The sequence below is a fragment of the Lepisosteus oculatus genome, chromosome 14, assembly GCF_040954835.1.
Source record: "Lepisosteus oculatus isolate fLepOcu1 chromosome 14, fLepOcu1.hap2, whole genome shotgun sequence".
Lineage (NCBI taxonomy): Eukaryota > Metazoa > Chordata > Actinopteri > Semionotiformes > Lepisosteidae > Lepisosteus > Lepisosteus oculatus.
Window position 1 is genome coordinate 16,537,442 of NC_090709.1, and position 14,169 is coordinate 16,551,610.

Consider the following 14,169-nt stretch of genomic DNA (forward strand, 5'->3'; position numbering starts at 1 on the left):
TGGGGCTCAGTGTGTGACTCTGACTTTGACTGGCAGGACGCAGAAGTTGTCTGTCGACAGCTGGGCTGTGGGATTCCCTCACAGGTGCTGAAGGGGGCTCATTTTGGGAAAGGGGGGAGACAGGTCTGGACAGAGGAATTCCAGTGCCAGGGCAACGAATCTCAGATTTTCTCCTGTCCAAAGTCATCCACAAAATCACAGAACTGCACGCATGAGAACAACGTGGGACTGGTATGTTTTGGTAAGAGCAGGATAATTGATTCCATTTATTTTTAATGTAGTTCCTAAGTGAAATAAGAGAAGTTTAGGAAAGACAGACAACACTCAACTCCTGCCAGTCACCTGCTCACTGCAACATAAATCTGCAGCATGTCCTTCCCAGTAGTCTTTGCTCTATAACCCCTCCCCTGATTCAATGTCAATACAGCAGCAGCAGCAGCCCTGTGTCTTTTGATACAGGGGCTCTGAGTGTCTCATCCAGTTTTTTTTTTTCTTGAAGTGTAAAATTAAGGCTGAGTAATGGTAATTATATGTAAAATGGTTTAGATTTGTTCTCTAAAAGAAAAACAGAAATAACAAATATAACTTGGACCCGCTCTGTTCTGCCCTTGAATTCACACAGCTGTTTAATCAGTAAAGAGCTGAATAAGCCTCATTCATCAGTGTTAGTATAACTCTGTCTGAGTCAGTACTGTGGATTTAATCAGTGAAGAGCTCTAGAGTTCCATTCATCAGTGATGTTATGTTGAGGGTTTACTGTATACTTGAAGGCAGAGTTGAGGATAACTGCTAGATGTTGCAGGATATTGTTGTGTTGTGACACTGTGTCTGCTCTCCCCTTGTCCTGTCTGCAGGATACACAGGGTTCAGGCTGGTGAACGGCTCTGACTCCTGCTCTGGCCGAGTGGAGTTACAGTGGCTCTTCAGGGACTGGGGGACAGTGTGTGACCTGTACTGGGACCTGAGAGATGCCAGTGTTCTCTGCCAGCAGCTGAGCTGTGGGGAGGCTGTAGCAGCGCCAGGACAGGCCTGGTTTGGACAGGGCAGTGGACCAGTAAGGGCTGATGTGTTTGAGTGCCGGGGCAATGAGAGCCGTCTCTCACGCTGTGCTGTCTCTTCATGGGGGAGAGCAGGGTGCTCTCATGGACAGGACGCAGGAGTCATCTGCTCTGGTGAGAATCAAGTTTTTAAAAATCATGTGTTTACACACAGCAGCACACTGTCTTCATGACTGACCAAATAACTGCTCTGTTACATACAGCCAGTAAAATGATAGAGATGCCCAAATGTTATTTGTTAATGCATTTCAGTGTATTTTCACTAAAAATACAGAATTTTTTTTGTTATTCACATCACCGATGAAAGAATGTCCTGGAACTCAGTATACTGTAATTATATTATATTATATTATATTATATTATATTATATTATATTATATTATATTATATTATATTATATTATATTATATTATATTATATTATATTATATTATATGTAATTGCCTGATATCTGTAATAATCCATTAATTAACTCAGAGCACAAGTAAGCAGGGTACTGCACAAAAGAGAAAGTGAGAATCCGGAGCTCAAGGTTAATAGAAGTAATTTTTGTGCCACACACACAACTGACACGACACTCCACTGGTGAAAGATCAATCCTGTGGACAGTAATGAGCTCCTTCCTTCTCTTTTACAGACTCGAAAAGTAGCAACGATTCCCTTGGAAATGGTAAAGTGAGAATGATGACTCATTTTGTCATTAGTCAGTTCTATTTTATTGTAGTTTCATTGCTGGTGTTAAATTGCTCCTCTCACACACAGCTCACACTCCACTTTCTCTCTCTGTGTGTTTGATAGGTATCCCATCTTCCTCTGTTCCTTCCTCAGTAACACCAGGTATGAACCGGTCCTTGTTCTGAATCTCCAGGGCTTTCAGTGTGTGTTGGCATCTCTGTTACTCATCTCAGACTGTGGCTTTCTGAGGCAGCAGGTGTGTGTGGAGGTTTTCAACACTGTTCCACTCAACCTCTCTAACACGCACAGTCAGGCAGCAGGACATAAAAGCTGCTTGCACTGCATCTGCTGTCCCTTAGCTGATGTTCAGCAAATTATCTCCCACTAGAGGTCACAGTGATCTCTTAGATCTACTGCACTGACCTCTGACTCTCTGCTCCTAGACCAGCACTCCCTCAGGCTAGTTGGAGGAGGAAGCGACTGTGCTGGGAGGCTAGAGGTTTATCACAATGGATCCTGGGGGACAGTCTGTGATGACTCCTGGGACCTGGCAGACTCTCAGGTGGTGTGCAGGCAGCTCCAGTGTGGGGCGGCCCTCAGTGCCCCAGTGCCGGCCTCCTTCAGCCAGGGAACTGGACCCATCTGGCTGGACGAGTGGGGCTGTCTGGGGAACGAGTCATCTCTGTGGGAGTGTCCCTCAGCAGGGTGGGGACAGCATGAGTGTGGACACAAGGAGGACGTGGGAGTGGTGTGTTCAGGTACAGGTCTCCAATCACACCAAGACTGTATTCATACAACAGCGTGTTTGGTGCCAGGAGCAAGTACAGTATCCCCAGTTCAAGACAAGAGCAGGGACAGTAATGTGAAAACAAATTGTTGTTGTTTTGCACATTGCCTGTTGCTGTTTTTGCACACAGCCTGTTGTCTCTGTCTTTCTTTTATTACACAATTGTACTGTTGTTTTTTGTTTGTACTCCGTATTTTCTGAGAGCTAGCTAAACAGCATTCCGTTATACCATATACCTGTATATAAGTATAATGACAATAAACCTGAACTTGAATTTGAAATAGTATTGTAATTGTAATTGTATTTGTAATGGGGTGCTTAATAATAATTAATAATAATAATAATAATAATAATAATAATTGCTTGCACTTATATAACTCTTTTCTGGACACTTCACTCAAAGCGCTTTACGGTTAATGGGGACTCCCCTCCACCATCACCAATGTGCAGCATCCACCTGGATGATGCAAGTCTTAACATAATCAAAAGATTCTCAATTTGGATTGTAATTTACAGAAAATTTACAAACTGATGTTGGCACTAATTTTAACAAATATCACCATTGCATTGTTTTTTATTGAAAAACAACATTCCATTACATTACATTAATATGATTTTGGGAAAAAAGATTATGATATCCTAATGTCACAGTAGTTCGCAGACACACTGTTTCTATCTGAGGTCTTTAATCTAGAAAGTCTGTGTCAGTTCAGAGCAGGGTTCTCTCAGTCTGTCCACTTGTGTGTCCCCAGAGTTCAAGGAGCTGAGACTGGCCGAGGGCTGTTCTGGTCAGCTGGAGGTGTTCTACAATGGCACCTGGGGCAACGTGTGCTCAAATAGCATGAGTGAGGACACAGTGAGTCTGATCTGTCAGGAGCTGAACTGTGGGAAGAGTGGGCGTGTCGTCGATTCAGCCCCCAGACGGGACTCCGCTCCTCACTGGCTTGATGAATTTAAATGTCGCCCTCACGACTCCACGCTATGGCACTGCCCCTCCTCTGCCTGGAATCAGAACCAGTGCACAGACTCAGAAGTGGCTCTGATCACCTGCTCAGGTAAGAACTCCCTCTTCCACCTGTCTGAGGGTCGTCAGGGGCTGGATGTGTGTGTATATGAAGAAGAGGGTGAAGGGGAAGGAGATCATGACTGATAAATGAAATAGACAGCCCAGTGGTACACTGTATTTGATCACACCCTGTGTTGGACAGTAAGACACTGAAGGTCAGAATTATGGTGGGATGGCCCAGAAGCTAATTTGACATAAATCTGTCTTCAGGTGGGGAAAACATTGACATCTAAACACGTCAATGATTGATTGGTTTCATAAACACTGCTCCTAGTAGCTTTTATTGCAATCTAAAAATGATGTTTGTGACTAACATGCTTTTCATTATTATCAGAAAAAACAGGGGAAAGAGATCATGACTAGATTACAGACAGCCCAGTGTTTCACTGTATTTGACCACAGTCTGTTGTGGACAGTAAAATTGTGAAGGTTAGGATTATGATGGGATGGCCCAGAAGCTAATTTAACATAAATCTGCACAAAACAGGGGGGGAAACATTGGCACCTAAACACCTAAACACATCAACAATTGATTAGTTTCACAAAAACTGTACCTAGTGGCTCTTATTACAATTAAAAATGATGTTTGAGACTAACATGCTTGTCATTATTATCATTATTATCAAAGACAAAAACAAATAAAATATTTTGAGTTTCAAGGGAATTTTAAATGTCTTAATTGAAGAGAAAGTAATGTTCGATCTGTACACAACAGGTAGCGGTTGCCAAAGAGCACTAGTTGAAAAAGTGTAAAAGTGATTTCATATTGTTTATCCCTAGCAAATAATGTTCTGTATTTGTGGTGTTTATCTTGAGTCACACAATATCTGTTTAGCCTTGCCCATTACTGATGTAGCAGCAAGGCTTATTAAAAATACAGGAATTAAGTTTGCTGCTCCCTTGCCTGATAAGGAACAACTCCAAAGGCTGAGACACATCAACCACCCTAACAAATGGTCATCTCTGGCACCTTACTGTCTGTGAGATTCCAAGGGAGTCTCATCCAAAGTTGTTTACAACTCTAAGGTCAGAGTGCATTGTTACTCATCATCAGCTAATCAGGACCTGGTAGGGCAGGTTAACCCCACGTGGGTCTCTGATGCCCATGAAACTTTCATCCAATGAACGACTGTAGTTCCTCCAGGTAAAACAAGCAGCACAGGGCTTCCTCAGCGAGCCTTCTGGACATTCTCAGACTCAGCTCCTCCTGGAAATTCTCAGACTCGGCTCGGACCACCACGTAACGGCCAGTGTGTCCGAGTGCAGGACTTTCCTTTGTTCTAAGAGTCGAGAACAGAGGTTGCCAACGCATAACCAAAGGATCCACCCAAGGTTAGCCCAGCAGCAAGGCTCGTGAACCCACTGCGAAAGCTCACCTGATCAACAAGTGAACTACGGTCGGAACTGTGGACAGCTGAATCAGTATTCAGAACTAGGGCTACATCAGGAACGAACCGGTCTTCTTCCTGTCTAAAGAGTGTGACCTTCTTGGACCTGCAGTCACTTTTCTTCTGTGCACAAACTCGCTAGTTCAGGCAACACTAACTAGCCGGTCTTCGGAGAGCATCAGCAGTGCACCGCAGCAGAAATCTCTCCCTCCTTATCTGTCACGCCCTCTGCAGCCAGAGGGCGCTCCTTCTCTGTCCTGTCCCTAGTTTCCGGTCTGCTGTCCTTCCTGTCCCTCTCTTTCCTTTGGGCTATATATTTCCGGGTCTTGCACTCTGTCCTCGCTCAGCATTGACGTTCGGATGTCCTGAGACCCGCCTAGCACCAGGGCGCCCCACGTCCGCTCCCTGAGGGCATAGGTTTCTATACGGCATTCCTGAACACTTTACACTGTCTTAGCCCGTTTCGCCGCTACGCATATGGGTCTTTTTCCGCTCTCCTGCTCCCCACGGTTAGTCCCTTTGGACCTCCGTGACATTATCCTTCTCTCATGTCGAACCAGCACTGCCTGGCACCGGGCCAGAGAGCACCGATTGGACACAGCAACAAAGCCTGACACTGCTTCTTTGTGTCTGCAGGAGATCTGAATCCACACAGATTGGATCGGTATTCAACTTCACTGCATTACAGCTCGATAATTCAATTGTTATCCTAACCAGTTGATATCAATTTAATTCCTAAGAGTTATGTACTTGTTTGAGTATCTAGTGTAGAATTTGTAACCAAGTTCATTTACTAAACGGTCTAAATGAATGATATACTGAATGTATGTCCCTCTTGGTTTGTAACTCTTCGTGATTGAATATACCTTTTGTATTCTGCTAACCCTCACTATAAGATCTGTTATATTTATATGCACATTTTATGCATTAATAAATATATTCTCATGTAATAGTATGTAAACCGTGCGTGTGCGTTGTTTGAGTTATCCCGCAAGGTTGATTCTAATAGCCATCAAAGAATCATTTTGTGACTTACTGCTACAATTAATAATTGTCCCAGTAAATACACAAAACCCCTACATTTATTGGTGCCTCGTGAGAGGATGCCTACACTGATTAGAATATTTCCCACTTCTGAGACTGAACAATCTGCTAAATAGGAAATAAGGTGAGCTGTCACTTGTCAAAAGTGATGAATGTTAGTTTTATCAGACCCCTGAACAGAGTTTAGTGTTTCTAATCCCTAATCCCACAGTGTGTAAAACATTAAATCCAGTGGTTTACCAAGTGGTATGCATGCAAGTGTCTTACAAATGTATTCAGACCTTCACACAGTTTCCATATTTTGTAGCTTTACAGCTGGCAGTCACAGCATTTTCAAGTTGCAATTAATATTTGTTATATACACAATCCATACATTAAAAATTAAAGTAAATAAATATCTAATACAAAAGAAGACGTAATGACTGCACGAGTACTTATTCCTGCAGCTAACATATTCTGACATGATACTCATTAATGTCAGAATGTCCAGTATAAAAGTTATTAATCTGAAATTAACAGGGTTTTCCTTCTTTTAGATGAAGAGAAGAATTCTTTTAAATCCTGTTCCACAGCCTCAGGCCAGGAAACATGTTCAAGTGAGTTTACAAAATGTGTCTGTATGTTGATAAAATAATTCAATTCTTAAATTTTATTTCACAAATAACAAATACAGTCAGTGCACTGAATTAGACAGTAGGCTAGCTGTATTTTGTTTTGATGTTTATTAAATGTGTCAAACCAGGAAGGAAGAACAAAGAATGGAACACAGGCTGGTGGAGTTTGTGTCTCTGTGTCTGTTAATCAGGTTTATTTAGTTCCCTAGACTATTGGCCATTCAGGCTGGTTGGAGGAGGAGGTGTTCTTCAATTTTGTTTCACAAATAACAAATAGTCTGTGCACAAACCAGACAGTAGCCGAGATGTATTTTGCTTTGATGTGGATAAGATGTGTCAAACCAATCTCTAGACTACTGGCCCCTCAGGCTGATGAGGTTTGTGTCTCTGTCTGTTAATCAGTTTTATTTTGTTCACTAGACCAGTGGCCCCTCAGGCTGGTCGGAGGAGGAGGTCACTGCTCTGGGAGGGTGGAGGTTTATCACAATAGCTCCTGGGGGACAGTCTGTGATGACTCCTGGGACCTGCAAGATGCCCAGGTGGTCTGCAGACAGCTGGGCTGTGGGGACGCAGTGAGCGCAGTGGGAAACGGATCATTCGGACCAGGAAACAGCACCATCTGGCTGGACGAGGTGAACTGCAGGGGCAGTGAGCTCCACTTGTGGGATTGCTGGCACCCTCCCCTGGGACAGAGCGACTGTCGGCACAAGGAGGACGCTGGGGTCATCTGTACAGGTGAGTGGGAGCTGCTGGAGGCCCCAGGGTATTTGGGGCTGCTCTCAGTACAGGAATACAAATGTAAATAATAATGAAGATGCAAATACAAATTCTGCCTATTAGAAAAACAATTAGTATGACCCCTTGTGGCCATTAAATACTCTATATTAGTGCAGTGTGTATTTGTCTTGGCTCATCATCTCTCTTTCATACTCTCTGAATCTCGACCCATCCCTTTTCTTTTTTTTTCAGGTTGGGAATCTCAAAGCCATCCAGTGAGAACAGGTAATGCAGTTAACAGAAGGGAATAAAATACATTTTGGTTTGTCTAAATGATGCTGCTGGCAGATTGCATGATTTTCAGAAGTACTGCTCTCTCTATGAACTGTGGCCTCTCTGTTTAATTTTTGTCAAGAAATACAGAAGAATTGTTGTGAATCTTGTCATCAAAAAACATTTTATCTTCTATTATAGCTCTTCCTACTTCCACCAGCACTTCTTCAGTGAAAACAGGTAAATCCCCAGTTTCTAATCTCTGTCCAGATTAGATCACTACTGAGATTGAAGATTAAGACACAGAAGATCATTTTCTGATCTGTGTCCCTCTCCCTCAGGCAGCACCAGGACAACACCCCAGACACAGCTTCTGGGAGGCCTCTCCGTCTCGCTCCCGGTCCTCCTGCCACTGGGGGCTCTGCTTTTTGTGATGTTGGCCCTGTTAGTGTGGCAGCTGATCCACAACAGGAAGCTGAGGAAAGGTAGGGAGGGAACTAGTGACCTCTGGTGGTCACTACTATCACTCACATGAAACTGATATGTGGACTTTACTCTAAGATCGAGATCTGCAGAAATTTGCAGATGTGAAGAATTATTATATTTATGTGCACAGATGCCCAAGACAAAGTTTAGCACTGAACTGAATACCTTCTATTCCCCTCACTGCATGTTAATCCTGAGTGTTTGTTTCCTAACACAGCCCTATCTAAGGGAGCACACACCCCCTATCATGATGCTGTCTACGAGCTAATAGAGTACAAACTGGCCAGAGAGGGAACCTACAACATCTCCGGGAGAGGTGAGTGGAGAGAGTGTTCAGGTGTGATTGGTCTTCACCCTCTGAGGAGGATCTGAAGACTTACACTTGTAGAATATCTCACCACACTGGTTTCAGATAGTAGTTCTTTCTCAAGAGTAAAGAAAATCAGCACAGCACTGTGCCTGATCTAAAAACAAACGCTGTGTTACTTTTCACACTCTGGCTTCTCACACAGTGGGAACAGCCAGTAGAGGACAGTGAGGCTGCTGTCTGACTGCAGGTATTATTGATCTGTCCTCCTGTTCACAGGGAGATTCCTCTCTGACGAGCTGCCCTCTGGATACAATGATGTGGAGGATAGTGAGGGAGACCCAGTACCAGGTGAGGGGAGATGGAGTCAGGGGGATCAGTGTGGGAGTGGGGCATCTGCAGTCCAGTACTCACTCTCATCCCAAACCAGGCTGAAATCTAGAGAACTTGTGTAGAAAATCCTGAATCTTACAAATATAACCTCTGGTGTTTGACACCTTATTAACTCTGCTCTTCAGTGTTGCCTAATGCTGGCCTGATCTTAAAAGATTACAGAGGCTAAGACAAAACAAAACTAGACTTTATCAGTAGAGGGAGAGGATACCTTTAAAGAATAGTTAGGCTGCAGCTCTAACTAGTGTTGATGCAACAGTTACTGTTTCCCTCAGGAGCAGAAATCAGGATCGTTGTCCCACTATGATGATTGGGAAACTAAAGGCAATAGACACTGCCTTTCAGATGAGATATTAACACCAGCATCCTGACCTAATTATTAAAGATTCTGTTGATTGCTGTTTATAAGACTCACCCTGGAGTTTTGCCTTACTTTTATCTCACAAAGTGCATTTAGAATTGCACTTTACTATAACTACATAGAAAACATATTTTACTTACTTTGCAGTTCATATGAACATCAGTTTGTTATTAATGTTAAAAGTGATTGCAGCACTGTGGTTAAGTGAGTCAGAGTCCTGAAGTGTATATTCTCTGTGTCTCTGTGTGGTTCAGGAGACTCGATAACGTCTCTGAAAGAAGAGATCCCAGAGCACTATGATGATGCTGTAACTGTACCTCAGAGACCAGACGCTTTGTCAGGTTGGTTATTTCAGTCCAGTCCCAAAGAGAAACCCTGCACCAATCCCAGTGAGTCTGACTCTCTACTCTCCCTTTTATCTCAGCCTCTGAATACTGGGTTTTCAGTTACTCCGCAAGAGTCACATTAAACTGACTCTCTATGGTCTCAGCTCTGCGCTATCAGTCTGGGTCACTGTGCTGCCAGTGTCCAGCTCCTCTTCAGTATCTCATAGGTTTCACATCTTCACCCCGCCCAAATAAGTTAAAATCTAGGAGTAGTTTTATATTTATTATGGAAGTGAATAGGATTAGAAATCAGGTTCCCTGATCTCCCGTATTTAGTCTGGAATTTTAGTTCTAGTGTGATGTTCAGTTAATCAGTGTATTCTGAGGAGCTCCAGGAGTCCTGTGCTCTAGATGAGATGTGTTCTGCTGTGTGACAGTGAAGCTGTGCTCTGTGTGCTTTAGGAGAGCTGATGTCCTCTGTGAAAGAAGAGGCCCCTGTCACGCCCCACACTCTCCCTCGCAAACGACGTTACATTCCCGGAACCTCTGCTTCCCAATCTCATCCCTGATTGAACCCAGCACATTCTCACATGCATCAGATTCCTCAAATTCTCACTCCCTAACCAATCATCCAATCACACCCCTTTCCTTTCAGTATTTAAACCCCCTTCGCACACCTTCCCATGCTCACTATTGAGAAGCCTATCTTAGTATTCTCCAGTGTGCGTTTCCTAACCTTTTGACTGATCTCCTGTTACGAATCTTCTGCTTCCGCCTCTTGACCTCGCCTTCTGGATTTTGCCTTTGAATTGTTTTGAATATCTCTCGTTACCGGACCCTTTGCCTCCCTTATCGACCCTGCCTTTGGATTTTGTCTTTTGGATTGTCCCTTTGCTACTCTGTGTCCTGTGGGATTCCGGTCACGCATAAGGATCCTCCTATTCCACGTATTGGTTCCTTGACAGCCCCAGAGTACTATGATGATGCTGTAACTATACCTCACAGTCCAAATGCCTTGTCAGGTGGGTTATTTCAGTCCAATCCTACAGAGAATTCCTGCACCAATCCCAGTGAGTCTGACTCTCTTTACTCTCTCTGTGCACTGCACAGAACATCACACTGAGTCTGGATTATTCTCTGGGTTGTTCTGCTGCCAGTGTCCAGCTCTTCTTCAGATATTTAACAATGATTCACACCATTGCTTTTTGTTCTGATACAGGCTACTCTGTTGTCATTCACCATTTTAATTTAAACAAAATAGAGCTATGTGAAAATTATTATATAACCATGTTCCCAGGTCTCCAACTACTTATTAACATTGACATATTTAGACAATTTCCACCTGGAATTTCCTCCCCCTAAAACATTTGTTATATCTCTGCAGCAGAACATAGCAGGTCTAAAATTGAAGCTAACCCCCTTGGCTTTGAGTGTGAATAGTCAAATTTCTTATATTTCTTAATGTGTCCACTCAGCAGACAAACATATGGAAAAAAAACTCCTTCTCTGTCCTGTTCCTAGTTTCCTGCCTGCTGTCCTTCCGGTCCCTCTCTTTCCCTTGGGCTATATATTTCCGGGTCTTGCACTCTGCCCTCGCTCAGCATTGATGTTTGGATGTCCTGAGACCCGCCTAGCACCAGGGCGCCCCACGTCCGCTCCCTGAGGGCATAGGTTTCTATACAGCATTCCTGAACTCTTTGCACTATCGAGCCCGGGCCTTTTTCCCGTCTCGCTGCTACGCATATGGGTCTTTTTCCGCTCTCCTGCTCCCCACGGTTAGTCCCTTTGGACATCCGTGACAGAATACTTAGCCACCTTCTGACCCCGCGAGCGGCGCTTTTTGTCTTGCCGCAGTTTTTTTTTCTCTTGCTCTGGGCTATTTTTTTTTGTTTATTATTAGTTGGTTCCTCTATTCTAATCGCTGGATATCACTCCGATCTTCCGTGCCTGTGAGCGGGTCCTGCACCTGGCTTTCCTCGGGTAGATCACTCCGATATCAGTGATTGAATGTTGAGCTGGCTCTCCCATTCTGATTGCTGGATATCACTCCGGGCATCCGTGTCTGTGAGCGGACTGCGGTCTGGCTTTCCTCGGGTTGTCCACTCCGATATCAGCATCAGCTTGGTGAGTTCTGCCGTTCCTCCATTCTTTTCGCTGGATATCACTCCGGGAATCTGTGTCTGTGAGCGACTACGGTCTGGCTTTCCTCAGGTTGTCCACTCCTATATCAGCGTTAGAATGTGAACGTGCCCATTGCCCAGTCTGCGGTATTTTCCCCCGGGGGTTTTTTGTTGTTTTTTCTTGTTTTTTGCCTTATGTTTTGATTTTTTTTCTTCCTGGATTCCCCACCGTTTTGGCCCCCCCTGCTATCTGTTTTTTGTGGTTTGTCTCCCTGGTCTTTCCCAGGTTTTTGTCTGTTGTGTTTGTGCTTGTGTACTTTTTTTTTAAGTCTCCGGAGCTCTACTCGACCCCCCTTCCTCCACCCAATAAAGGTTTTTACCCCGGAGGAGGGGGTAGCTCCCAGCCGTGGACTCCCGCAGGTTTATTTTCAGTTAAATGAGGTTTTTCCTCCCCCCAGTGCTGTGCAGCTTATTTATTTGTATCAGGAGCCGCCCATGAAGGGGGGGGTACTGTCACGCCCTCTGCAGCCAGAGGGTGCTCCTTCTCTGTCCTGTCCCTAGTTTCCTGCCTGCTGTCCTTCCGGTCCCTCTCTTTCCCTTGGGCTATATATTTCCAGGTCTTGCACTCTGCCCTCGCTCAGGTGGTGATATTGGAGAATACGTGCATGTGAGAAAATTTGTGGAGTGGTTTCAAACAAACATTGTTTATCTCGCATTTATCTTAATAATATAAAGTGTCATCTGGGGAGACAGGAGTGCCCCTCGGTTACCGCGATCCGGACTAACAGGTTAAATCTGATTTGTAACAGTAAACCTGTCTCTGTGTGGTTCAGGAGAGATGTGCTCTGTGAAAGAAGAGGCTCCAGAGCACTATGATGATGCTGTAACTTCGCCCCAGAGCCCAGACACTGTGTCAGGTGAGTTATTATAATTAAGACTTATGAGTATGCCCTGTACCAGCCTGCACTAACCTTTGTCATTAGAAATTAGTTACAACCTAATTTCACACCAGCAAATAAACACTAACTGGAAGAGAAAAGCTCTCTTACAGGCCAGTTTGTGTCAGAATGACAGAGCCATTACTGACCTGCTCTTCGTTTCACAGGGAGACTCCTCTCTGACGAGACACCCTCTGGATACAGTGATGTGGGGGACAGTGAGGGAGGCACCACTTTAGGTAAATGGGGCTACAGCCAGTGTGGGTGATGTAGTTCAGGGATGGGAAGATAACCCCCAGTAATCCATCTAACAGCCATTTGTATCACTGCAGATCATGTCATGTTTCTATCAATAAATTGTATATTATTTAGATTGGTTCATAAAATCAGCAAATACTCTCACAATGTACTGTTCCAATCTCTGATTATTACAACAACTTAAAACATCCATTCACTATACTATTGTGACTATGGAAGTGTTTTCAAAAATCTAGATACGCATGGCTATTGTCAACATTTCCAATTCTCAGGGCCTTCAAAGTAAGGAGATGTATGCTAAGATGTAGGGATGTGTGATTCAGTGATCAAAGCAACCATAACGTTTACCTCAATTTACTTTAGTTGTTTCTAGAAACTTTAATTGTTCTGAGATTCCCTTGGCTAAAAACAGCCTCTCCTGGCCAGTGGGAACATTTTTAGAACAGGGAGATAGATTGCCATTCATTTTGTAACATCCAGGTTCACAAAGAGAGAAATGTAACGGTAGGTCGTATTCTGTATTCAGCAGCTTTATCTCTTCAGTGGGGACAGGCAGAGGACAGCTGATGGACAGGAATGACTCTATATCAACTAAAATATCTGTGTCTCTCGGTCAGGTGTCACCCACACTGGCCCTGGAGTGGACAGGGTCCTGCACACACTGCCCTCTGAAGAAGGAGCCCCTGCCCCTGACAGTACTAACTACGATGATGTTGGGGACGAGTTTCAGGGAGAGGATGGGTGCTGTGAGACTGACAGGGCTGTCTGAGAGAAGCTCCTCCTGCAGGTCTAGACACAGAAGAGCTTCACCAACAGTCACACAGTCTTAGACCTGCTCTTAGCACTGAGACTGTCTGACATTGTCTGTGACCTGAGTCCACTTCACTCCACTGTTTCCACACTGAGACTGTCTGTGTCCTGAGTCCACTTCACTGTTTCCATACAGTCCTCAGTGTCTACAGCTTGTGTTTTACAAAACGGAGGCTTGAACATCCCATTTCTGCTCAGTCTTTCTTCTTTTTTATAATTTGATGTTTCAGAAATTAGAAAAAAAACATTAATTGATGTATAATTCTGAATGTACCACTTTTGATTGTAACTGATTTGATTGTTATTAAAATTTTGCTCTGCAATAAAGTTTTTAAAACCATTTTTGTTATCTGCATGTAATTTCTAAAGTATGATTTTGTTACGAATTCCGCACGCACTCACACGGTCACGCATTCCACCCGCTCTAACAAACGCCTTCACATTCCCACGCACACCCACTTAAACAGATGCTCACGCCGCAACTAATATTCCTATCGCCTTTCACTCCCGTCACTACTTTAACCCTCCTCTTTTCCCGCACTAAATCAG

At 44.0% G+C, this 14,169-nt stretch overlaps 1 protein-coding gene and 1 pseudogene across 1 annotated transcript; one reads left to right on the plus strand and one right to left on the minus strand.

Annotated features, from left to right (window-relative positions):
• LOC138242774 (zinc finger and SCAN domain-containing protein 2-like) overlaps positions 1-14,169 on the minus strand; it is a 587,776-nt pseudogene that overhangs the window by 178,184 nt on the left and 395,423 nt on the right.
• LOC138243335 (antigen WC1.1-like) lies at positions 1,086-13,725 on the plus strand. The gene is made up of 11 exons (XM_069198897.1): positions 1,086-1,172; positions 2,181-2,490; positions 3,272-3,574; positions 7,052-7,366; positions 7,963-8,106; positions 8,325-8,423; positions 8,694-8,765; positions 9,423-9,557; positions 12,448-12,531; positions 12,720-12,791; positions 13,428-13,725. Exons 1-11 carry the CDS (start codon positions 1,086-1,088, stop codon positions 13,577-13,579), a joined length of 1,773 nt encoding a protein of 590 aa, XP_069054998.1. The 3' UTR covers positions 13,580-13,725.